We start from the raw sequence: 26,364 nt of genomic DNA on the forward strand, positions 1-26,364 counted from the left end.
TTGAGATCTCCTCTGGCTGCCTTGTTTGTAGGCTGCTGTGGGCCTCCAGAAGCTGACTTGAGGAGTCACCCGCCAGGCCGGTGCACTCTGGCCCCTTGTCTGCTTAGCGCTCTGTCTGCTCCTGAGCACATGTGAGAAGGAAGGCGCTTCCTCTGCTCTGTCGCTGCCTCACCCCCACTTAGGATGTGGGCAGGGAAGGTCCCTTGTTGTCACCATAAAGGTCATACTGGGGCTGGACAGCCCTGTGATTGCATTATGCCACTTCAGTTACAGGAAACTCCCCACTGGCCTGTACCCAGTGTCTTTGGTGAAGAACTTGTCTTAGGACCGCTCACCGGTAGAGGGGCCATGTCATGGCCATAAGCACAGGACCCCGTGGTGATAGAGGACAGACAGTGACAGGTCGGGATGCGGCCTGAGCAGGAGCAGCAGGCCCAGGCTGCAGGGTGGGGCGCTTCCCAGTTAAAGTGTGTTTTCTCTCCACGTGAACCTGGAGGACTCGGGCCTCTCCTGGTGCAGCCCGACTGTCCCCTCTGCCAGGCAGGGGCCGAGGAGACAGAAACAGATAGGACCGTTCCTTACCTGAGCACCGAGCTGTGCTTTGACTGGATGAAGGTCATCTGAGATGGAAGTGTCTCTGTGATCACTCTCAATATGAATAAAATGAACATGGAAATAGAGTATTGTGTATTTAGAAAGGTACTCTTCCAGGTACCTTTCGGGCTTTTGGACACTGCCTTTCGGTGAACTGGCAGTTGTCTGGTTTACAGCTGCCGGCTCTGGACACAGTCTCATGTGCCGTCTCTCTCAGTCTTCCCTAACCTGTGCCTCAGGAGGATTGGGAAGTCTGACATCCTCTCAGAACTCTGGCTTCAGCAGGGGAGGAGTTGGGTTCTGGCCAGGTTACAGACGGGCGGCTCTGCAGGAGATGAGGGTGTTGGCACGGACGCCGGGTACGTGCACGTTCTAAGGGTGCCCTTGTGCCTGTGAGAGAGAAGCCAGGTTGAGAGTGAAGACCTTCTGGCCCGGTGTGTTTGTGCTTGGGCTGGAAGGTCGTGGTGAATGTGGAAAGCTGCCCCTCCTGTGATGGCCTCGTTGGGCCCGGGGGGAAGGAGGCTCAGTGCTGGGATCTGACTCTGCCTTGGAATCCGGGTGCGCACGTGTGCCTGTCGTCGTGCGGTTCTTTTGCCGTAGTTCTGTAGTTGAGTTCACACAGCTGCCTCTCCAGGAAGATGGCATTCTAATTATAATCACTCAGGAATCAGTGAAGAATTAGTGGAATTTCGTCCTGCCTCAGCAGATGCAAGCGTACAGGCTCCTCCCTTTTCCTTTGCCCTGCTTGTAAAGAGAGTGAGCTGAGTGTGGCGCTTCCGAGGCACTTTGACTCCCTCTGATGCCGTGATGCTCTTCTGTGCGGCCTGGTGATGGGCTTCTTGGATGAACTGCCTTCCCCGCCCTCCTCCAGGCGATGGGGTGCAGGGGGCCTGCCTCCACGCCACTTGCCCTCTCTTCTAATTACATCGTCTCTTGTCTCTCCACCTTGTCTGTAATCACCAGCTGGTTAGCTGTTCCTTAAAATATGTGCGAGATTATGTTTAACTCCTAGATGGTGATAACAGGAAAATGCCAGCCTTCTCCTTTCTTCTTCCAGTACTTGATTCTTGGCGATCTCAACCCTCCACGTTTCTCCAGGAATAGGCATCGAAACTATTACAGAGTGGGGTGACACTGATCCTGATTATATGGAGTATGCCTTATTTTTCTTTTAATTCGTATTTCAGAAGTAATACATGTTCATTGTAGCAAAGTAAGAAAAAGCAGAGAAGCAAAAACAAGAAAATAAGGGGTGTTTCATAGCCGTATTTTTTCCTATACGTGTGTTCTTGGTTTTATTTTGTTTCCAAAACATACTATGTATACACCAGTGTACCATCTGGGGTGTTTTTCCACTTAACATTGTATTGACTTTCCACGCTGCGGTGACCGTTCTTTGTGGCTTAATTTTTGTACACATCCGTGTCATTTTCCTTGGGCTAAATTATTATAAAACGTATGCAGATATCTAAAGCTTTTTATGTATACTAACAAGTCATCTTTTAGAAAGGCTATCCAAAGCATTACTTCCATCCATCATATTAACTCTTTGCCTTACCACACTTGTCAGGATTCCTGTGTGGGGTGTTTTGAGTTGGGAGAGGCTTTGCAGTCTGATTTGGGGGCACACTGCTGCATTACCCACCTTCTTCCATTGCTGCCTCCTCTGTAACTTTAGAAATAGACGTTCATGCTGAAAGCCTGAACTTCTCATGCGACACAGGTAGGTCCTACCCAGGTGTGCATCAACAGGACAACGAATGAAGAAATTGTGGGTTTATCCATATACTGGAATACAACTCAGCAACATCAAGGGACACACTACTCATGCACACAGAGACGTGGGTGTTTACACTGAGCAAAAGGGGATCAACGAATAGAGATAGAGGGTGGATTAGTGGTTGTGGGTCCGGGAGGGCTGGGGAGACATGAGGAGGGACCCCTGAAAGGTCCAGAGTTTGTTCTGGACGTAATAATGAGTCCTGAAATGCATTGTGTTGATGGTTGCACAACACTGTGAACAGACTAAAAACCATTGTATTGCACACTTTAAATGGCTGAATTTTATGGCATAAAGCTGTTTAGAAAAAGAAAATGGACACCAAAGAATACATACTGTATGGTTCCACTTACTTCAAGTTCTAAGCAGAAGTGGTCCAAGAAACAGAAGTGAAAAAGTGGTTGCGGTGGAGCAGATTGACTAGAGAGGGTGGTGGGAACGTTCTGTATTTTTGAGTGATTCTTATATGGTGTATGCAGTCACCAAAACTCATCAAACTGGGGGAAGATGCATTCTAGTTGAAAAAACCAAGTAGACCCTAATCACCTCCTTTTTTTTTTTTCCTATTTAAAAAATATTTTCTAAAGTCATTTCTCTGCTGGGTAATACGCCCTAAACTTTCTGTCCGTCGACAAAGATTCCCACCAGTCATTTCAGGATACCAGCTGCTGCCACACCCATGGCCAGCTCACTCTGGGAAACCACCTTCCCCAAGACCAGAGGTTTGGTTGTCAGTAAGCAGCGTCCTGCACATCGTATAATGGCTTCAGAGAACTCGAGGGTCGTAGTTCTTCCTCCACAAACCGACTGGCAGTTGTTCTGCCAGGAGTTTGATCTGTGTGATGAACTTAGTCATTCTGAGACCGTGGGGCTTGTCGTTTCCCCCTTCCAAAGGGAAGGGCCTTTATGCACTTGAAACTTTCAACGTGCTGTGCCGGTATTTTTGGAGGGTAGGGGACGTTTTGGGAAGTCAGGCAGATTACCTAAGTCAGATCATACTCACACTTATGGTGAGTGAGGAATCTGTGGGAGTGGAGGACAGACAGCTGACCCACCTGGTTGGGAACATTCCCGGTGAGGAAGCTTCCTCGTGTCTCACTGCTTTTCTCTTGTGTGGGGTGTAGGAGCTGGTCAGACTTACCATCGAGAAGCAGGGGCATCCGTCTCCAACAAGCCCAGTGAAACCCAGTTCCCCAGCCTGCAAACCCGACGGGTGAGTGCCGACCAGACCCTCCAGTATCTGGGGTCACGGTTGATCTGCACTTGAGAAAGAAGGGGAGCCGGGTCCGGAGCCCACGTCAGGCCCACATTCCCTTCTTAGTGAATTCTGGGTAGGTAAGAGCCTGCATGACTTTAAAGTGTGTGTAGCTCACACCCATTCTGAAGAATTGCGTGGTCTCCAGGTTAATAGTTAGCGTGACCTTTTCTAAGGATAGTGTGTGGTGTCAAAACCCACCTATACTTTTCTTGACCAGCTTCCTCCCATAATTAGAAAGAACTTTGAGGGGTTGGGTTTTAGGGGTTTGACTTGAGAGCATTTAACTTTACCAAGAGAGGAAACTGAGGGTAATGTGGACAGTTACAAGGCCTTGCAGTAATTTCTACTGCAAGCCCCTAGTAAAAACATAAAACCTACACTTGGAGCATTTTAGAACATCATCTAGTCCAGAGATTCCTCTTACAGATGAGGAAACTGAGGTGCAGAGGCAGGGGGACTTGGCCAAGCTTCTGCTGTTTGTGGGTGATCGAACCAGACTTGAAACCCCATCTGTGCCTTGGAGCCCAGGGCACAGTGTCAGCTCTGTGTCCAGGGCACCTCCGTCCCTGTCCCCCCATGACTTCCCTGCCCTGGTCACGTCCTCACGCTCTCAGGACCTTCTCTGTGGCCTTCTGTAACCCCGAGTTCTCTTCAACTCTCCAGCCAGTCTGAGCTCCCCTTGACAGATCGAGAGATGGAGATTCTAAACAAGACGACCGGCCTGTCGCAGTCGGCCGAGGGGCTCCCAGATTCCACGGATGAAGAGGTCGCGCCCCCCAAACCCCCCTTACCTGGCATTCGTGTGGTTGATAATAGGTAATTTTCTGTTTTTCTAGCACCCTCCTCTACTTATGTCATAATTTCACGAATGGATGGGTAGGATGAGCCAAAAAGAAGCCGGTGCCATTAGGGTCCGAACCTGCTCTTTAGGCCCCTTGGCGGTTTGACCTTCCTCCGGAGGGGCGTCTCCGGAGGACGCGAGCCTGGCCCAGTGCCCTCCCTTGCCCCGCACCCTGAGAACTCCCAACCGCTTGCCTTTTAGCCGGAGCCAAGCAAAAACTGGTACCATTTGTTGCGAAAAGGAAAGCAAGGACTTTGGATACTAGTTTTTTGGCACCGATGGGATGGGAGTTGAAAGTGTGAAAAGTGGGTGTGACGCGTCTGATAATGAAAGAACCCACCTCCCGTTCCCCGGTATCTGTTTAAAGCATTTGGTGGGGTGTCTGGTTTGATAGGGTTCCTTGCTCTGTTTCAGTCCTCCACCAGCACTGCCACCGAAGAAGAGACAGTCGGCCCCGTCGCCTACCCGAGTGGCCGTCGTGGCCCCCATGAGTCGAGCCAGCAGCGGCTCCAGTTTGCCCGTTGGACTTACCAGGCAGGTAATTAGCTCCGTCTAGAGAGGCCGGGGAAGGCCTCGGCCGCGGGGATTTGGTTCCTGAAGCTGAGAGAAGCCCAGTGGTCTTCAGTCCCTGGCGTTGGTCACAGGAAGAGCGCTCCCCCCTGGGGTGGAAGTTCCCTCGCGGGGTGGGGAGGCTGAGACCGGCCCCAGGGCCTCCCTCGCACCGAGCTCTGAGCGCCTGCAGAGGCCCTCTTTCTTGGAAGGCACAGAAGTGGTGTTTACAGCCTACAGCAAAGACGGGCCTTTCCAGCAGGTTGCTGAGCTTGCCGGTAGTTCCTTCTCCGAGTAGACGTACCGGCTCCCTCCCCTGGCCTCTGCCACCATTTCCCAGGAGTGACTTGGTTTGTTTTCGTTTTTGCCGGGAGGATTTTGACGTGGACTGTTACGCACAGAGACGACTGTCGGGCGGCAGCCACTCATATGGCGGCGAGTCGCCCCGCCTGTCCCCCTGCAGCAGCATAGGCAAGCTCAGCAAGTCGGACGAGCAGCTGTCTTCTCTGGACAGGGACAGCGGGCAGTGCTCCCGGAACACAAGCTGTGAAACACTAGGTGAGCTGCTGGCGGCTGGGTCACCACTGCTGCTGGCTTGTCGTCTCTCGGTGGCTCTTTTGGGCTCAGACGGTGATGCCAGTCGTTGGCTCTGTTGACCGTGGCCAAGTCACTCAAAATCCGAGCCTCAGTTTCCTCATCTGCAACAGGGGGATACCAGCGTCTGTCTCTGAAGGGGGTTGAAAGTTTAAATGGAGTAGCAGTGTGAAACCCCGCGGGAGAGACTGAAACGGTAGCTGTTACTTCAGTTAGTCTGTCGGTGTGTCATTTGACTCCCTTGGCCAGAATTCAGAGCCATCTGTGCTCAGAGCCCCGGACCACGGTTGACGGAGGGCGAAGGCGAGTGAGCAGCACATGCTGACCGCGGGCGCTGGGGCCCGAGGGGGGCCTGGCCTGCAGTTCGGCAGGAGGCTGACAGAGCAGTGAACTGTTCATGTCCCGCGAACGAGATGCTTCACTTCTGAGAGCTTATCTTAAGAACATAGTCAGAGATCTATGGCAAGATTTCTGTCCAAAGACACTAATCTCAGCATCATTAAGAGGAGTGCTGATAAACTGGAAAGAATCTACTACTCAGTGGTAGGACATCAGGAGACTTACGATACATCCATTTGGTGGAATAGTACATAGCTGTATTAAAAACCAATTATGATATAGTGATCAGCGGACAAAATCCAAGACCACTTAGATAGTGTTTTCTCAGTTTAAAAAAAAAAATCCAAGGGAAAAAAGACTTTTAAGGAAATATATCCAATGGTAAGCAGAGATCATAGTTAGATTATGGGATTGTGGGTGATTTTGATTTTCTCAATGGGGTTTTTTGGCCACCTTTTCTACAGTGGTCATGCATTTTTCTTTTTTTAAGTAAGAAACTTAAAAATCCAGGAAAGTACAAAGAATTGGATAGCAAGCAGTCAAAATCTCATCTGGTTTTACTTTTATAAGCAGGAGAAAAATGAAGAATATAATGTAAAGTGAGAGTCTTTGTGGATGAGACGGGAGATGTGTTTTGGTCACTCTAATGAGCAGCACTGGGTCAGGGAAGAGGGGTGGGATCTTTTCTTTCTGTGGGGGCTGGTGGCTCACAGTATGTTTCTCCTGTTGTGAATGCAGATCATTACGACCCTGACTACGAATTCCTCCAACAAGACCTCTCTAACGCAGACCAGATACCTCAGCAAGTGGCCTGTAACCTCAGCCCGTTGCCAGAGTCCTTGGGGGAGTCTGGGTCTCCATTTCTCGGCCATTCTTTCCAGTTGCCTCTGGGCAGCTGTCCCCAGCCAGAGGGGCCCTCGGCCCCAGGGCAGCAGATGGACGTGCCGCCTGCTCTTCCCGAGAAGAAGCGCAGGAGCGCGGCCTCTCAGACGGCAGACAGCTCTGGCTGCAGGACGTCCTACGAGCGGCACCCCTCGCAGTACGACAACATCTCCGAGGAGGACCTGCAGAACCCGGCCTCGGTCCAGTCCGTCCCCTTCACGCCCTTTGCTGCTATTCTTCCCTTTCAGCAAGGAGGTTCCTCAGCCTCTGTCGAATTTGTGGGTGATTTCACTGTTCCTGAATCAACGGGTGACCCAGAAAAACCTCCTCCTCTACCAGAGAAGAAAAACAAACACAGTAAGTTTTTGCTGAGCTATTGTCGGGAAGCACCTTTTGTAACCTAAAATGGTGTTTTATTGAAACATTAGATCAGAATCAAACCAGTGGCCTCGTAATTTCATAAAAGGTAGAACCACAGGTATGTGGACACTTACAGGAGCCTTGTGTTGCCAATACTGGGGACCACTTTTAAAGCCTGATAAGCTGACCTCTCCTTTTGGTCTCAACAGGACCTCAGGTCTGGTCTCCACAGAGTATTTGGCCTCTTGTAGATGGCAGTCAGTTGGCCTTCTGGCCCAAACACGTGGTGCCAAAGAGAAACAAATATCACGGCATTACATCTGGGTAAAGCAGAACAGACCTTTGAATTAAAATAGCCCTGATCGCACCCACAGGGGTTTTCTAAGGCTCCCTGAAATGCAGGGGGCTGTTTAGAGGGAACCCTGGTACCGCTCTGTCTTCTGTTTGCAGACACTGAAATGTCACATAACCACTTGGAATCTGAGATTGCCTGGTGGGAGTTGCTGAGGACACTTCTTGGACCAGATAATCTGATCTATGATGTTATTAGGGCCCAGGGGTAGAGCTGCAATTTTGGGTTTTTGTATTTTGAATAGTTTCCAAGGTCCTAAGTCGAGTTCTGCAGGGATCTGCTCGTCTGCCGGCTCCCCGACTGCTCTGTGTTGCCTGTCTCCCTGCCCCGCCCTCTCCCCACGTCACCCGCACGGCTCTACCTCATCTCCCTTGGGCAGACTGGCTGTCAGTGTTTCAGTATGTGCGTGGCCACAGCAGCCCGCAGCCCCAGGATTCCCTGGCCTCAGTGGAAACATCCAGCAGATGACTTCTGTGACCTGGAAGTTGAGTATCCATTCCAAATTCCCAAGTGAGAGCGTCTGATTGGCCCTGCCGAGAGCGGCCCGTTCTCAGAAGGGGAGACCTGGCCTCATTTACTGCACTGGGTGTCGCCCAGCTTGTGTAATGGCCTCGGTGGTATGGTCCCCCAGCTGGAGGGAGAGCTGGCTCTGTAGGGCTAATGGTGTCATTCCTGTTTGTCACGTAAGTTCACTCACTAGAAACCAGGCCGCTAGTAGAGGGAGCTGCAAACAGCAACACCAGGAACGGCTCCTTCTGCGCCTCTCTGTCTACACGCACAGGTGTCTAAAGAGCTATGGGCCTCTCCCCTCCACCCTCCTGGCCTTGACTTGAGCAGCGTGCCCTTGAGGGCTCGCACCCTTTCCTGTCCTTTCCTAGGAATCTCCTGGACCCAGACCAAGAGCAGGCTTGCATCTGTGCAAACCACAGCAGATTTGTGGTGCTGCCTGGCTGGGGAGCCAGGAGCCTCGCGCTCTGAGCTCTTAGACCAGGTGTGGGCAGCCGGCTTCAGGCAGAGAAGAAAAGGAAAGGGGGAGGCGTCCATTGTTGCCTTTTGAATAGCCTCAAGTCTCCTGTGGCTGAAAATATTTCCTATTAATTTAGGCGTCCATTTCTAGGCTCTGTGTCATCCGTAAATGTCTGTAGCTCTTGTGCCTGCAAACCTTTAAAATCTACTGAGCGCTTCCGGTGTGGCACCCTGGGCTGAAGCTCGACATACTCTGACATACTCTGTCGTATTCGTCCTTACCAACCTCCTGGCTGGCCGGGTGTCATTAGCCCCCTTTTTATAGCTGAAGAAACAGGAGCTCAAAGGAACTGAGCCTCTGCCCAAGATCAGATCAGCAAGGAAATGGGTGGCAGATGTGGGTTTCTGAGCAGTGTTTTCCTAGCTCAGCTCACTGCCTCCCAGGCTGAGGAGGAAGGCCTCCCCCCACTTCCCTGAGCCCTGTGTCAGCTTACAGTAGTAACCCCTGCGCAGCTGGTGGTCTCCTCAGTGCCCTGTGAAAGGACCCCTGACTTGAGGCTCCCTGAGGCTTAGTCCTAGTCTCAAGTCTGCTCTTCACTTCCCGAGAGGACCCTTGAAGAGTTCCAATCTGCAACCCCGTAGAAAACTCCTCACAGAGTTGCTTTGAAGGAAAGGCGGAGATAATCATCATCTTTATACTTGGCTAACGCTGGGCAAAGCTTGTGCACGCGCAGCCTCGGTGTCAGAGAGCATCCCCGTCCTTTGGGTTTCTCTGAGGGTCCCCGGCCCTGTGAGCGCCTTGCGCCAGACAAGCTTCCTCATCACTGTCTGCCCATAGCCCCAGGTGCCCACTGGGCCTTCCCAGTGATGCCGGTGGCTGTAGTCTCTGGGCCCTTGTGCTGGTGGGCTGCCTTTGAAATGGACTGGTCCTCCTTGATTCTAGAAGGTGGCGACCATCGCTGCTGCTTCTCTGTGCTTGGTTAGCAGTTCTCTACAAGGACTTCAACATCAAGGAGTTCGTGGAGCTCCTGAAAAGATCGCAGCCTTGCTGAAGCTTTCCATTTTGGTTAGGCAGAGGCGGTTGCATTCAGGCTCCTTAGGGAGAAACTCGTGGACATTTGGGGTCGTCTTCATGGTTTGCATCTTGCCCTGGAACCCAGGAGTGTTGCTTGTGCAGTGTTAGAGAAAAGGCGATGTGGGGCTCCAGGGGGACTGCAAGCTGCGCTTCTCCTTGAGAAGCACCGATTTTATGGGGGAAACCACCTTTTACAGCCAAGCTCCACTCTGTGCTTTTTGGAGCTGAGATGTTCTTACTGATTCCTTTAAATAAAGAAGGTAACTTTGAACCCCTCTTTCAGTGAAGGGTGCTAGAAAGACGTATTTGGAGAAAGGCATTTCCTGTCTACCTTGACTGCCAGTGAGGTACAGAGAAGAAAAGGACCATCTCCCTACCTTCATGGCTGCCTTCCCCAGCCAAGTATCTCTGTCCTTTCATTTCTGACTGGTTTAGGTCTCCAGTTAAGCCCACCTTTCTGGTTATTTGAAAATACAAAGTTAAGCCATGCAAACTTGTCCTTGCCACGGCTTCTTAGTATCTGAACTTTGGCTTCACCTAGCAGGTGCTCGCATCCCTTCACCTCCCTCTTAGTTCGTGCGCGGTAACTCTGTAAATAAGTTAGTACTTATTTCTGACGCAGGTATTGAGGGGCACAACAGTGCCTTTCCCTCCAAACACGCGTCTGTATAGAGGGTGCCCTAACACCCAGGAGCTTCCTCCGCCACCTAGAGAAGCGGAAGGGCGGAGCAGTTCGGGCCTGCCTTGACCTCGACTTTGCAACAGGGAGTGTAAATGCGAGATCGTGTCCACACAGGTAGATTGGGGCTGGAGAAAGGGCTTCTGCTCCAGTCCAGCCTTCACAGCTATGGACGCCAGATGACGGCTCTGTCAGGTCCAGACTGTCCGTTCTCCCAGAACCCTCTGGAGTCTTCAGAAAGGCCTGGCTCAGAAGATGGGGCTTGGATAACCACCAAAAGTCAGAAATAAAGTACACGCTGATGCCCTCACGTGAGGGCTGAGGGCTTCACACCTGCCGCAGAGCCGCTGTCTGCGGCCGAGGGCTCCGTCGGTGGCGCCACACTGCCAGTGAGGGAGCCTGCCCGCCGTGCGGGCCCCTCAGGTGCAGGCAACTCCGCCGTGAGGCCGCGGCTCCGTGATAGATGTCCGCGGTGGCAAGGGCTAGGGCTGCTTTATTTATTTATTTATTTTTAACATCTTCATTGGAGTCTAATTGCTTTACAGTGGTGTGTTAGTTTCTGCTTTATAACAAAGTGAATCAGCTATACATGTATCCCCATATCCCCTCCTCCTCGCGTCTCCCTCCCACCCTCCCTATCCCACCCCTCTAGGTGGTCACAAAGCACCGGGCTAGGGCTTCTTAAAGGGCTTTTAGAGAGGAGGATCCTTATGTTTCAATGTGAGCACTTCTTTTCTCACTGTTCGTCCCTCTGTACAGAGGATGTTCCATATAACCTGTGGGCTTGGAGGGGGAGAACTGAGCTTAGTGACTGTTATTTCTCGCCTACCCCGGGGCTGCAGCCTGGTTCAGCAAGTCACTGAGCAGGGACAGATGCCGGGGGGACATGCGTTCTCTTCATTCATTCCTTCTGTAAATATGTGTGGACGCCTACTGTGTGTTAGGCACCGGTGATACAGCAGCAGACAGGACAGACAAGGTCCCTGCCCTCCTGCAGCTTCAGCTCTTGAGTGAGAGGCAGTAAGTCCTGTTGCACCTGCTTTGGAGATTCTTCCTGAACCAAACCACTCTCACCCCACCCCCACCCCCACCGCGGCCTTTCACCTGAGCAAGCACAGCCGCCCAGAACCATCTTCCCAAGACGTAGCAGCTCCGGGCGCACCCGGGGCGGGGGTGGGGGCCCTTCTCTGGGTTCCCGCCAACTCAGCATCAAGCCTGCTTCCTTGCCCCGTTCACACAGCCCCATGCAACCTCCTGAGTTGTCCCTCTCCCCTCACCAGCTGTGCTCTGCCCACTGGACCCTCGTCCTGGCTGTGGACCTCTGCCTGGCTGAGAAGACTCTTCCACCCATCCTCACCCTTATTCTAGAGAAGCACCCCCATCGCCACCCCATTTCACTGTCCTCCATGGGACACGCATACCACACCTCGGCCTGTTTTCTGTCTCCCTGGGGAGGTGTGAGCGCCACGCAGGCGAAGGATTCACTTTGCTGCCCCTGTGTAGTCCCAGCACCTGGGTCAGTGCCTAACACATAGTAGGTGCTCAGAAAAATCAGACGAGTGAGAAGAGCCCAGCTAGCTCGTGACACGCAGTGGGAAGGCCTCTGAAGGAAGGGAACGTGGGGCCGAGGAGGGGCTGGCTGCTGGGGCAGAGCCGGGGGTGAGAGGCCTCCATGGAAGGCAGGGAACCTGAGCCCGAGGCCCAAAGGAGGGAAGGAGTCGGGCCTGGCAGCGTAGCAGCAGGGTTGCGGGAAGAGCAGCCGGAACAGCGCTGCGGAAAGCCCCGAGCGTGGTCCGGGAACTGAGAGAGCCAGAGGAGCGGGCAGCGTGCACTGGGGCGCCCGCTGTGCCCTGAGCCCCGCGCACGGGCCACAGCCACGGCCCTGGAGAGGCTGGAAAGCCCCGAGGGCTTCTCAGCAAGGAGTGGAGTGCCCCCTACGCGTTTCTAAAAACAGACTCTATTCCCTAGAGCGGTTCTAGGTTCCCAGGGACGTTGAGTGGAAAGTACAGGGAGTTCCCGTAGATCTTTGCCCTCCCTCCCCGCACACACGGCTCCACCACCGTCACCACCGCCACCGTGACCCCCCATGACACGCCGTGGTCGCCGAGTCAGGGTTCACATCGCCTTGACACGGGTGTCCGTGTGGTAGTGTCGTACAGAGTGGGCTCTCTGGGCCCTCACCCTGGCCGCTGTAGGGGGGCAGGGTGGGGATCTGTGAACAGCGGTCTCCAGCCCAGTGTCCCCTGTGTCCGCAGTGCTGGCCTACATGCAGCTGCTCGAGGACTACTCGGAGCCGCAGCCCTCCATGTTCTACCGGACTCCGCAGAAGGAGCACATCTACCAGCAGAAGAACAAGCTCCTCATGGAGGTGTACGGCTTCAGCGACTCTTTCAGCGCCGGGGATGCCCCGCAGGAGCTCGCCCCTCCCCCCGCCCTGCCCCCCAAGCAGCGGCAGCTGGTAAGTGGCCCCTCCCAGGTGCCCCTCGCTGTTCCACCCCCAGCGACCAGTCTCTCGTCCTGACGGGTCTCTAGGAACTGGGGTGGTCCTGGGGCAGGTTTCGGCACCTCTCCTTCCGGGCCAGGGCTCTGGGCCGTGCTCTCGTGCCCTCGCTGCGGCCTGTCTCCTGCTGCACCATCTCCCCGCCCTGGGTGGCGCCTTTCTTTTCCAGAGCAGCCCCTGCAGCTGGGGCTGGCTTGTACTCAGAATGTTTGCTTTCTCTGTTGACGGTCCTTTTTCTCTCTTCTTTGGCTCCAATATAGACCTCCCAGAAAGGAGGGACTCAATCAGAGCACAGGGCACCGTCTGTGTAGGGCCATCTGTGGACTTGATTTACATAATGGGCCTCACTTTGCCCAGTGATTTAACACCCCGCCCTGGCCGGGGATGGCCCAGTGAGAACCAGCTCTATTGAAGCAGGATGGCTTTGCACAGAGCCGCTTTGTGTTTCAGGCATGGCACACCGTTCCTCCTTCAAAAACCCCTCCTGTGTAAGGACTCCGTGTAGGTGGCACAGAGGCAGGCTGTCCAGCCGTGGGCAGGCTGTGAGGCTCTGGGACCAGACGAGGGGCACGGCGGGTGCGCCTTTCAACCCTTTTCTCTTTGCCACCAGTTTACTAACCGAGTGGGCTCTGGTCAGGGTGTGGAATCCAAATGTCCCATCCAGCCATGTTCTCCAGGAAAGGAGACCCGACTTTATCAGAGCTGCATGTGCTGTCTTGCTCTTACGCTGGCCAGTCTGGTAGTGATTTAACCAGCGAGGGGCCCAGTGTGGCTGGCCAGGCCGCCTTTTATCCATTGCGAGAGGACGTGAGGTGCTGCCCCGACTTTTCTGGGAGGCAGCTGCCGACCGGACGACAAAGGCCCCTGGGTGACTCCTCGAAACTGTCTGGGCCTCAGCAGTGCTGTGATTGGGCCTCGAGCATGTCTGGCCCCAGGCGTCTCCGAGCCTTCCTACACTCAGCGGGCTCTGGGGCTGGCCCCGCAGAGCCACAGCCAGCCTCTTGGGGGACAGCCTGGACCAGTAGAAGAAAGGCCAGGCTCGGGCTGGGAGTCGTGGGTTGCAGTTCTGCCACCAGCTAGCTGTGTCTCAGCAGTTGTGTTCAGGATCTCAGCTTTTCACCTGTCCTGCTCACCCCACAGACACCTGAACGTGCCCGAATATGAACAGAAATTGAAAATTGATTCTAGGATTTCAAGAAGGAATTGTCACCACAGAAATATAAATGCCTGCCCCCGGGACCTCTGACCTAAAATGTTTGGTTGGACAGCTGGGCCAGTTAGGTTGAAACGTGAAGTTTTCTCATCCCCTCCTGCTGGAGTGCATGCGTGCCTGTCGGCCGGCCTTGGGCATCTTCTCTGTACCGTGTAGCCCACAGGCGTCAGAGCACTGGGGAGAGATCCCTAAGGAGCGCACGCGAGTCCCAGCCCGCATGAGAGAGCTGTCAGACGGCCTCCCCTGTGGCAGGGCGGCGGTGAGGGCAGTTCTGGGGAGAGACCTGCCAGGGGGCCCGGGAGGTGGGCCGACACCCTGTTGAACACCACCCTGTGTGAGCACCGGAGCTTTCATATGGTGTCGCACGATCCTCCCCACGGCCCCTGGTACCCCCATTTTAAGTAAACTGAGGCTGAGAGAGCTGGAGAGACTGACTCAAAGCCCACTGGCAGAAGTGGAAGATTTGGGAGCCACGCCCAGCTCTGACTGAACCCCGGGCACACATGTGCCATGCCCTGTGCCGGCTGCTTGGCATCACTTCCCCAGTGCAAACACAAGAAGTGTGACCCCATTTTTCCAGATAGAAGTGAGAGTGCTGGTTACACCTCCTGGCCCGCGTGTGCCAAGGGAGGCCGGTTCTAAGTGCTTTCCACGCATACCGCCCCGCACCGTGTTCCCCACATCCTACGGATGACAACCTGGGGCACGGAGAGCTTTGAGTAATGCCCGGGGCCAGGGGGTCACGAATGGCAGGGCCCAGGTTAAACCCAGGCAGCCTGGCTCCTGCTCTGCACTCTGCCGGAGCACAGCCACCCCATAGAGGGGGGTCTGGGGCCCGAAATAAGTGGAAGAGCAGGGACCCACCCAGGTCTGCGTGGCTCCTCCCATCTTACCGCCACTTCCAGCGGACCCAGAAATGAAGAGGGTGCCCGCTCACCCAGGTCGCCTTTGGCAGGCATTCTTAACCCCTGAGCTGGGCCGGGAAGCCATCCCTCTCCAGAAAGTCCCAGCAGAGTCGAGTAGCCGCCTGTTTAGCCTTTATGTGTACATGCCTGACTGTTCTCTGCTTTTCTCCCTCCTTCCCTGTCTTCTCTCTCCTTCCTCCGTCCAGCAGGCCTCCTATGCTGCTTCTTCCTTCTCCTCTGTCTCCTACTGTGTCCAGCAAACTAAAGTGGCCTTCACTCCCGAGGACGGCAGTGCCACTCAGGGCATCAGTGTGTCCGTCTCTCACTCCTTTCTCAGCCGGCACGGCAACTTACCTGTGCCCTCGGTGAGTCGCTCCCTGCTTCTCGCCACTGGGAAACCGGTGAGCGCGGTCCTTCCCTTGTCGCTCCTGCCTCGCGACGCGTGTGCTGCTGCTCCTCGCCGGCCCTGTCTCCCCGCAGGCCCCCCGCGCTAGATGGGAAAGGGTACGCGTGGTTGGCTGGCTGTGGCCCGAAGGACTGCGTGAGCGGGTGGGGTGGGGATCGTTAGCAGCCACGCTTGGAACGTCGTCACCCAGGCATGAACTGGCAGGGATGTTTTGGCCTTTTTATTCCATTCTCACACTGGGCCTTGGGTCAGCCCTGTAGTGTTCTGTGTTTAAAAAGGAATAGTCCTCACGTAGGAAGCAAAGCCCCGGAGAGCGCCCACCCTCCTCTTCGCGGTCTCCGGCTGGGTCTGCTTAGCCCCCCGTCCACAGACTCCCTGTCCTTCCCACCACGCGCTGGGGTCCTAGGAGACGCGCAGCCGGACTGACGTGTGGTGTCCAGGGTATTAAGACCAGTTTGATAGGAGGAGGTGTTCAGGGAAACGATGAGTGACCGTGAGGCCAGAATGACGTGAAGAGCTAGGTGTTCTCACTGCGGCCCAGGAGAGCAGGTTATACCCGGCATGACGGAGTTTGAGTTTGAGAGCTGTATCAGTTAGCTTCTGCTAACCCTTGCTACGTAACATACCACCCCAAAACCTTGTGGCTTAAAACCACAGTAACTGTTTGTCATTGCCTGGGACACAGCTTAGTAGTGTGGCAATTAATCTGTTCCAATGAAACTCTGGATGTCAGGAGAAAGAACTTGGCAAGGGGGCACATTTGGGCTCCACTTAAAGTCGGTTTATCCTCCCCAGGCCTCAGTTTCTCTCCTTTGGGATTGTACTTTTCCTTGCCTCTTATAATAGTTCGTGAATGGGAGGATTGAGTAAAATCATAGGAGACTTCCAGGCACATAGTAAGCTTAGGAAGTTTATTACTATTGCTCTTTCTCTTAGAGTTCTGGATTCTGGTCTTGGCTCTGCTTTAATTCTGTACAGGAGAGCTTGGGCAAGTGGCTTAACCTGCTTGCACTTCCCTTTCCCTGTATGAATGACGAGGTTGACCTGGTGACTCTTGGAGACCTCTCCAAGCTTGGGTTCCCAGTGTGGTCTTGTCCGGTTTCCGTATTTGGGAGCCGTCCAGCGCACGGTTTAAGCTGGGCCTACCCGTTGTGAGGCCCTTGGGACGCAGTCCTCCCTTCAGTGCTAGAGCCTAGCTTTTTAGAGCCCGCACCAACCATACATGCTGTAGAAAGGCTAAACACCACTCGCCCCCGCCCCCAGCCCTGCCCTGGTGCACAGACGCCCTCTGTTTCCTCAGCACGCACCTCTGGCAAGCTCCCTTCACAAATCTTGCAAAACTTGGCCTGTAGACAATCCCAGCTCTTGACAGTTTTTCCCCGCTCTGTGAACAGAAAGTAAGTGTGAGATTTCCTAAGAATGTCTGCAATATCGCTTTTGAGTAGTTTGGGGTAGAAGACTGTCAATGCATTGGACTGTTTACTACAGAATTAAAGAAAATTTGAGGGCATTTTAATTAAGTTTGGGTATGAGTACGTCATGGTTTTCACCCCTGGCACGTAGGGGAGTCTTACGGCATCTTGCAGCAGAAATGTTGTGTTCTCAGCGGCAGCTCCACAAAGGAGCCTGAGGGGAGTGAGCTAAGAAAGGTGCTTTATTTCACTTAAAGGAAAGTCCCTCCAGGCCTCAAGAGCTGTTAGTAATGGCCTAAATGTATGCAACACTTGACATTTGAAATGCTGAAACCCCGGAGAAATGATTTAGTGTAATACCAGCGTATTCTTCGTATATTCTCTGCTACGTTCTAAGATGAGCCCCAGACAGAGGGCTTTGACATGTTCTCAGAGCAGCCCTCTATTCCTGAATGTCCCTGGGCCTGTGTCATCAGTCCAGCATGGAATTCCCAAGGGCTGCCTCGTAGGAATACAGCAGGTGCCAAATCTGAAGACAACTCGCACAGTTCTTGGTCCAGTGACCTGTTACTTCTGCCATGTAACAGGAAGATTGAAAACCTTGCCAAGGGAATTGTAGAGCAGTAAACCTGCATTGATCGATTTAAAATGAAGTAGGTGCTGAAACAGCATTCTTGTTCACCCTTCCCAGGATCCCAGGATAAGTTTAATTCAGTAAGCACGGAGCCTCTCCTAGTGCGGGTCAGGCAGCAAGAAGGATCCAGAGCGAGTAGGAGGGCCCCATCATCCTTGAGAAGCCCTTGCAGTTGAGCAGGATAAGTTGAGCATAAAAGAGACTCCAGCCTGGGCAGGGTGTGAGGAATAGCCTGAGAGCCGCAGATGGTCTGTGGAGCCAGGACAGGACCAGGCAGCGCTTCGTGGGGAAGGGGCGCTCGAGCTGTGGTGTGAAGGACAGTTAGGATTTCAGGGAGATAAAGGTCAGGAAGTCTAGTCACAGTTGTTCCACGCTGAGGGCCCTACCTGAAGATGAGGCCGGGAAGGCCTGGCATACATTCTGGAAGGTTGTCTCAAGTATAAGCACCCAGGACTGAGGTCCTGGGTGAGTGGGCTGCAGGATAGTGACAGCAGCCAGCCCTTCCACTTGTCCTGCCCCTGAGCCCAGACCAGCTGCTCCCCGAGCTGCTCCCTTGTGGGTGCAGCCCTCCGGGGCTCAGGCCGGTCTTGAGCTCTTTCCCCACTTGTCCGCCAGACGCGTTCCTGCTCCCGTTCCTGCCTGGCGCCCACCCTCCTCTTCGCGGTCTCCGGCTGGGTCTGCTTAGCCCCCCGTCCACAGACTCCCTGTCCTTCCCGCCACGCGCTGGGGTCCTAGGAGACGCGCAGCCAGACTGACGTGTGGTGTCCAGGGTATTAAGACCAGTTTGATAGGAGGAGGTGTTCAGGGAAACGATGAGTGACCGTGAGGTCAGAATGACGTGGAGAGCTAGGTGCAGCCTCCCCCGGGCTGGGAGGCCGACGCCCTCGTTCCTGTTCTGATTCTGCCAGGCCTTGCAATGGGCCTGCCCCTTGGTGACACTGGTAAGGGTTTGAGTGACGGGCCCTCCTAGAAACACCTCTCAGACGTGGTGCTGGCGTCTGCTCCTGTCCCTGGATTCTCCTCCATCACTTGTACCCCCTGGGCTGCCTGCCCTGTTCTCACTGCGGCCCAGCCCGTGCTGGCTGCCCGCCTTCCACCTCCACCCGCTTCTCGTCCCTCCAGCACCCGCCCTTCCCCCCCCCACCCTGAAGTCCCACGTGCCATTTCCTCACCATCTCCCTCCTCTGGCTTGCGTTTTCTGTCATTCTGAACCCTAGTGGTGCCAATCTTGAAAGGTTTGGGTTGGGTCCATATTCACCTTACCCTTGACCAAGGTGTCACTGAGAGTCTGTCAGTAACCGTTGGGGTTGCCAATGCCCTCCAGGTATTGCAACGGCGACGTTAGAAAAATCACTTTCCGCCGTCTCCTGAACTATTTTCTGGTACATCCTTTCTTTGCCAACTGATATTTACTATCACCAAGAGATCTATCTGGATGCTAGGAATCTGTTGAAATACTTTCTTTACCATCTTGGCTTCCGAAATGATTCTGGAGAAGTAAAACTACTAGAAGACCCAGGTTTTAAGAAGAACTTCAGAAATACCCATAATAACTGTCATGTGTTTTTAAAAATCTTTCGGGTAACAAGGTCAAGGGTGTGTCATGTTGAGGACTTCAGTTTAAAGGGGGGAGATGTGTGGAGCTGCTGGCAGTGACTCTGAGGGCTGGGCGCAGGCTCTCGTGCCGCAGCACGCGTGCCCTTCAGGGCCCACCCGGGGGAGACGCGCTCTGTCCGGCCCCCTCCTCAACCTCCCGTCACAGGCATCCCGGAGACTGGGGCACTCTGACAGGTCTGGAGGCCAGACGGGGAAGGGGGAGGAGGCGGGAAAGAAGAGACGACGGAGCCGGGTGAGAAAGGGATTGTGGGCCGGAGTCACGAGGGGGCCGGCCGCTCAGCACGGCGCAGCACAGCGTGTGCCCTCCTGCTGGGAAAAATGTGTTCCTGCCTCCCGTGCCTGCCTCTTATTTCTTCCTGATGCCGCCTTCTCCTTATGGCTTCCTGCCCTGCTTAGAGAGAACTCACTCTGAGAGAAGAGGGCGTGTCCATGGCAGCACTGGGGCCCAGGGATGGGCAGGTGTGTCCCCGAGCTGACCTCTCCTGGGGGGCGTTGTTCCGTCGGCCTGCCCAACTCTGTGGGCTTTCCTGGAGAGCAGCCCCGGCGCCATCAGCATCAGGCAAGCCACGGCCGTGCTGCTGCCCGCCAGAGAGTCTCTGCAGGCCCCTCTGCGGCTTGCTGCGGCCCAGGCAACCCGGGGGCCACTCAAGTGCCTGGAAGCCATGGACTCTCAGGCTCTGCCCCATTCTTGGGGGCCTCACCACAGAGTGTAGTGGGCAGGTGCCAGTGTCTCCTCGCTAGACTCTGGGCCCCCGGGATTAGGGATCCACCCCCGCCACACACCTGCCACGCAGGACGAGCCAAAGCCCTCGGCCCCCTGTCCCGGTGATTTCTGTGCGTGTTCCCCCCGTCCACTGAGTTGCCCAGGCGAGAACTGAGCTCATTGTGTCCCCCCAGCCTCACGTACGCACCTCGTTTTCACGGGACGTGTGCACACCCAGTCACCAAGCCCTGTGGCCCGTCCCGTTGCCCACCCCACGCTGGTCCTTCTCTCCACCCCATTGCCGCCCCTGGTGTGGCCACCGTGGCCTCCTTTCCAGCCTTGCCGCCACAGCTGGCCGCGCTCCTTCCCCGCAGAGCAGCACAGGCAGACCGAAGTGTCACCCCATCCCTGCAGGGCCAGGCCGCCCACCTGTCCCGGGCCCCGTCTTCCCTCTGCTTTCTCCCGCCCCAGCTCCTCATCACTGCCTGCCCCCCTCCCACCCCACCCCTGGGCTTCTCTCCTCTGCCCCGGCCCTTTCCCACTCCCCCAATCCCTTCCCCACCAGGCTTTCTCCTTACTTGCTGCATGGACCTGAGCATACCACCCCAGCTCCGCTTCCTCCTCTGTCACTGGGGGCGTGAAGTTGTCGGGAGGATTAAAGGGAAAGCACACATAAAGAGCGTACTGTAGTGCGAGATGCACTCCGGCATTCAGTAAAAAGGGAGGCATTATCACAGTATTGCCGCATTGGGTGGTTTTTCTTTCTTCTGCAATGCTCAGGTTCTTTTTCTCTGCGAGTAGGGATTGGGCTTTTTATGTTCTTGCTCCTTGTACCTGGGTCAGGGCCCAGCAGCAAGTCGCAGGTGCTCTGTGATGCTGACCTGACTGGGAGCGGTGACAGGGAGGCGTCCAGCTCTCCCCCACCCCACCATCCCGGCTGTCTTTCCCTGCTTCCGAGCATTTCATCAGAACAACCTGAGCGGACTCATCACGGGAGAGCCTCTCCGTTCCCACGAATCAGAGGCACTGATCCCAGGCTGTGGCCGAGAACCCTCTTTCTTCCTCTTTTTCCTTCTCTGCTGACCCAGGAGGCTCTGGCTGCTGGCTCTCTGGCCCGAGAGATTCACAGGCACTTCTTGTCTGCTGGACCCTTGAAATATGATTTGGCTTCTCCAGGAAGTTTACCCTGTGCTTTTCCGCCCTTCCTCAGTGACCCGGGGTGCTTAATGTGGCCATCGCTTCCCTGAAGTGTGACGCCCGAGTTCACTGCCCCTCCGAGCCTAGAGACGGCCTTGAGGCAGGAGGCACAGGCAGCCAAGCACCCGCCGGGTTTCTGCTGCCCACAGGGGAGCGGTAGAAGCCCGGCTCTGTGCCGAGCCCCCACCCTGGAGGAGATGGTCACCGCCTGAGTCCGGAAGTGAGCCTGGCGCACCTGCCGTGCACAGCAAGGGCCGAGCGAGGAGGCGGGACTGGTCGTAGCCCAGAAGCAGGACCGGGGCTTGGGGATCCTTGCCCCAGGGGCTCGCAGCAGCAGCCACTCCACCCAGCTGTTTCTGCCCCTCCTTCTGAAGACTCCCTGACTCTCTGTTGTTGGCGCTCACGGCATTGTGGATGGCAGCGCCCGCAGGCTGCTTCACACACAGGAACTTCCCTGCAGCCCCTCACTGCACGTGTACATCTGACTCAGTCCGTGACAGTCGACTGGTCGGGTACCAAAAGGAGCCCCTGGTCCTCGTGAAGGTCCTGTGTGATGTGAACCCTAAGGGTGCTGTTCCTACACTGACAGTTGCCTTTACATTCATGTTTTCAAGCGACTTGTCGACTTGTCAAGGGCCCTTCCTTCCTGCTCTGTGATGGAATGTTTACCCCTGTTCTGGAGATGGAGGCACCAGAATAGAGAAACTGAACCATTTGATCAGAGTTTTAAGTCAGAGCTAAGGTTAGAATCCAGATCCCCATCCTGTGACATACAGTGTCAAGTTGACATTTATGAATTGCTTAATGGCCAGTAAGCATTGAGACCCGATGAGGCTCAGTAGAAAGAAAAGCCCGTGCACGGGCTGGACATTGAGGGGCGTGCTTTTGTCCTTTGTGTTCTGACACAGAGCGTAGCTACAGGCTCTAAATAGTGCTAAAGATAAGTATAAACTAGAGCCCTTGTCGTGCTGTTTAAATCCAAACTGAGTAAAAACTAGTTGAGTCAGATTTCTAGAACTAAGTTCAGATCATTTTGGAATCTATACTGAATTTTCTTATGAAGAGTTGATGTTATTAAGGTTAATATTTAATGAATATATGGAGCTTCCTAAAACGTATTGGAGGTTCTCACAAGAATATAACTAGCCACGAAACCATGGGCCAGAAACATAGTGTTTTCAAGGAAGATCTTGTGATTCCGCTTGCAAAAATACGGAACCTGAGAAGAAACAGGAAATTTCTACTTACATCTGTCCTAAAATTCTCCTGAGCAAAACATGTTTGTTCTTTTACATCCTTTGTTATAAAACTACAGATTAGAATGTTGAAATGAGTTTAAAACATAGACTCCACCAAGAAGTTTATTCAGAAAGAGAGAAGGTATTTTTGAATCCAGCATACGAGGCTGACATTGCCTTTCTTGGGTGAGCTGGGCACTGTCTCATTGTTCACATGATGGGACCAACAACAGTGTCTGTCCTCGCCTTGAGCAGAGAAATCCAAGTGCAGAAGCTTGTGGCATTGGCCTCAGAATCTGCCTCTTGGCTTCGGAACCTCATCTTTGGACATTATCTAACATGTAGTTGTTATAAATTAACAGAAGCGCATCAAAGAAGGAAGTTCCCTCTGGACCTAGGATAGACCCGAAGGATGGCTTTCGTAAACACGTAATTAACTGGGACCAGGAAGGAGAGAGGAGACGAGCAGTCTTCCAGCCAGTTTGCCACATGGAGTGACAAGGACCGTTATCAAGAATCCTTCCTGGTGACCTAGGAGTGATCACGCCCCATCTAAGAAGCAAATCTGATGTTCTTTCCAGGAGATTCCTCCCCAGGAAATCATGGACATGTGTGTTTTGCAGCGGCTAAAAGCTTTACTTCCTTCCAAGAGAAGTAACTGACACCCATATCGTGTCAACACTCGCAGGCCCTGGTTGAAAGAAGCATCCTCAGAGCCCAGGACCGGCCCTGGGCTGTGGCTCTCCATAGGGGAAGGAAGCCCAAACCACCCTAGAAAAGCACCTTCCCTTGAATATGTTTTCTCACAAATGATGGATAAAAATTTAAGCCCCCAAACAAGCTGTCCAGTAGCTTATCTGTTTTGCTAAGTAGTGTCCAAAAACACTGAAGTCATAAGCCTTGCTTGAGCCAAGAGGATACAGTAATGACTGATCTCTGGAATTCTCTATACTTCCAAACACTTGCTCGCAACAGTACGTCCACTCACTCCAATGAGCGCGTCTTCCCCACGATCGGTAGAGCTGAACGTTCTCCAGAGCTTGGAGCCCCAGTCACCGTGGAGTAGCTGTACCAGTCAAGGTCCTCTGGCCTGTGGCTCCAGCTCTCAGCTGCTGGCTTGCTGACTGTCCCCTCTGGCTCCCCCAGCTTTCTGCTAATCAACGGAATTAAATGGAGCGTCTGTCATATTGAGGAATCAGAATTTTTCATGTGAAGATCTGCTTTCCTGTTTTCTTGCCAACACAACACAGGGCTTGTCCCTAGTCATTTTTCATGCCAGGATATGATGGAAAGGAAGTGGCACTGAGAACCGGTGCCTGGCCAGCTTCGGGTGGCTTTGCTTTTTAGCATGTGACTGGCCACACATCACGTCAGCCTCCCTCATCCTTTACACCCAGAAGACTCGGCGGTTCTCTCAGGTGTATGTTTTCAAAAGAGTGGGGTGCTGGCTCCTGTGTCTCCCATGAGGGCAGATCTTTTCGCTGCATCCCCGGCTGGTATATCAAGCCGTGGCTCACCGCCTTTTGCAGGCTGGTCACCCCTCACGAGGTCTCCGAGTGGAGTGAGCCGGCAGGATTCTGCAGCGCTGCGGGACCGCGCGCTTAGGGCCTGTCACGTGCCCAGGGCACTCCCTGAGTGTGAGATGGCCGCCCCAGCACCGTCTCTGCTGAGCCGAGCCACGTGTTACTAGGTACGTGGCTTCCCCTTCCAGCCCGTGTCTCCATCCCTGTAATAAGGATCCTAACAGCACTTCGTGCGGAGTAAACGAGGTGATTCAGGTAAAACCTTCAGCGCCTCACCTGACCAGCAGGAAGCACTCTAAGAATAGCTGTCACCATCATCATCATGGGATGGTTCTTGCTGGCGCTTTGATTGTGTGATCAGGGCTGGTGTGGGGGCCTGGTGCCCCCGCTCCTGACTGCTCTCCTCCCCAGCACCTTGCTCCAGCACTCCTAGATCTTCTGCAGAGATCTGCCGTCTCCAGACAGGCAGCCCTCACGTCATAACTCCTCCTCGGCCCAAACAGCCTTACTCTGGCTATAAATAAAAATTCCTGCCGCAGAGCGCAGCAGCAAAGCCGGGCACCAGCCAGATCCTAAGATAATCTCCAGGCTGTGGTGAAGGGGTGTTTCTGCTCAGCAGCCAGCCCTGCTTTCTCCCTGCCCGTGTGAATAAATATAATCTTAAAGGGCCTGGAAACATTTCTCTGGGGAGTCAGTGGAGACCGGGCTTGTTGACCGTGGTATGGGAATGAGTGTGCAGGGTCCCCGGAGGGACCGCGTCTCCCCGCCCACTGGAAGGTGATTTTCCGGCTTGGCTCCTGTCCCAGCTGGACTGCATAGCTTGAATACCAGAGCTGCTGCAGCCTTGTTGGGGAGGGCGGCCTGGACGCTTTGTCCGAGAGACAGGCATCTTCCTTCCCTTTTCCTTGGTGGCTGCCCCCTCCCCTGCAGTCCGCACCCTTGGTGGCCTCCCCAGCCTCCCGCTTCGGACCCGCACCTGCACAGCGAGGGAAGCTTGTCCACTACTGTCCACACCCGCAGTCGATGCTCTGCTGAGTCAGGTGATATTCTAGACACTTTAGTTAATAACATTAGAGCCTATTCCGAAGTATTCCCTCATTCAGTAAATATGTATTGAATTAATTAATTAAATGCCTTGGCTGTGTTTTTAGAGGAGTCCCTGAGGGTATCTTGGAGGGCGGGAGAGGCTAGCTGACACTGATTGCTTGTCACACAGAGGGACTTAGGGGGTGTCTCAGTAAATCCACACAGAGACCCTGTAAGAGAAGAACTGTTGTTTTCATCCCCATTTTAAAGAGGAAGAGACTGAGGCTCGAGATCTTACTTCACCTGCCCAAGGTCACACAGGTAGAGAGAGAGCCCAGGACCCAAGCCCAGGTCTGTGTGACTTGAGAATGTGCCCTCTAGGCAATTATTCCGCCTCCCACAAAAGGCACCGCTCTGCGGGTGCATGTAAGTGGGTGCTTGGTTACTGCAGGGCTCACTTAAGTGCTCAACACATTTACGTGGGGCATGGACAAGAGGGGGCGTCCGTGAGGATGTGTCAGGACTCCAGAGTTGGCATTTGCCTTACTTCGTTCAGGCTGCTGTAACAAAATACCAGAGACTGGATGGCTTATAATAACCAGTTTATTTCTCACAGTTCTGGAGGCTGGAAGTCCAAGATCAGGGTGCCAGCATGGTTAGGTGAGGGCCCTCTTCCTGGTCACAGATTTTTCGTTGTCCTCACGTGGCAGAAGGGTGAGGCATCCCCCTGGAGCCTCTTTTCTGTGGCACAGATCCCATCATCCCTGGGGGTTAGGATTTCAACATAAGAATTTGGGGGGACGCAGGCATCCCGACCATAGCAGCATTGACCATGAATCGTAAACTAGATGGAGTCATGGCCAAGGGAGAGGTATCTGTTAGCATATCTCATAGCAGCACCTGCGTGCTGGGAGTGAGCATCCGACAGGCCTGGGGCCCGGGCTCCTGCGTGAGACCTCAGCCACTGCCCAAAACAGGCTGGCCTCCCAGGACCAGGCCATCCCATCCCTCCATCCCTCGGCTGATGCATTTCACTCAAGGTCTTCTCTGCGCACCTTTCCAGCCAGGGGGAGAGCCTCACTGTGAGGGGAGCATCCTCCAGAGGTGAAATGGAGAGTCTCCAAAGCCAAACCTATCACCCCTCTGCCATCCCCAGCAAGGCCAGGCCTGGATGGCTGCTGTGAGAGGTCAGGTGAAACATGGCACCTGCCGGGGGAGGGCACTGTGGACGCTCAGGCCCCACAGCCCTCGGGGGGAGAGCAGCCGAGCCCGGGGTCCACCACCCCCAGCTCCTCTCAAAAGAAGGGATGTGGGGCTTCCCTGGTGGCGCAGTGGTTGAGAGTCCGCCTGCCGATGCGGGGGACGCGGGTTCGTGCCCCGGTCCGGGAGGATCCTGCGTGCTGTGGAGCGGCTGGGCCCGTGAGCCATGGCCGCTGGGCCTGCGCGTCCGGAGCCTGTGCTCTGCGGCGGGAGAGGCCACGGCAGTAAGAGGCCCACATGCCGCAAAAATTGGAACCGGTAGGAATCTAAGCCTTCCGTGTCGGTACAGCACTTCGGCCTTGAGTTTGTGAGTTAGATGGGGAATAAAATGTGTAAAGACGAGTCGGTTCCCAGGCAGTATCCTGGGTCTGATATAAACCAGCGGCCAATGGGGCTCATGGGGTGAGAGGGCCTTGGCCTCCCCAAGGAGGGGGGAGGAGCTCTAGACTGATCCGCACAGC

General features: G+C 54.4%; 1 protein-coding gene across 11 annotated transcripts in view; it reads left to right on the plus strand.

Moving 5' to 3' along the window:
* Positions 1-26,364, plus strand: part of RAPGEF1 (Rap guanine nucleotide exchange factor 1) — a 152,649-nt gene that overhangs the window by 100,564 nt on the left and 25,721 nt on the right. For 10 of the 11 annotated variants that reach the window (XM_060101732.1, XM_060101739.1, XM_060101734.1 and 7 more), the window contains 6 exons: positions 3,499-3,587; positions 4,296-4,448; positions 4,888-5,011; positions 5,397-5,580; positions 6,694-7,194; positions 12,525-12,727. In XM_060101732.1, the coding sequence (XP_059957715.1) occupies positions 3,499-3,587; positions 4,296-4,448; positions 4,888-5,011; positions 5,397-5,580; positions 6,694-7,194; positions 12,525-12,727 (1,254 nt within the window). Of the gene's footprint in view, positions 1-3,498; positions 3,588-4,295; positions 4,449-4,887; positions 5,012-5,396; positions 5,581-6,693; positions 7,195-12,524; positions 12,728-15,093; positions 15,253-26,364 lie in introns of all 11 variants that reach the window. The other variant, XM_060101743.1, reaches the window with a different exon arrangement.

The sequence above is a fragment of the Mesoplodon densirostris genome, chromosome 6, assembly GCF_025265405.1.
Source record: "Mesoplodon densirostris isolate mMesDen1 chromosome 6, mMesDen1 primary haplotype, whole genome shotgun sequence".
Lineage (NCBI taxonomy): Eukaryota > Metazoa > Chordata > Mammalia > Artiodactyla > Ziphiidae > Mesoplodon > Mesoplodon densirostris.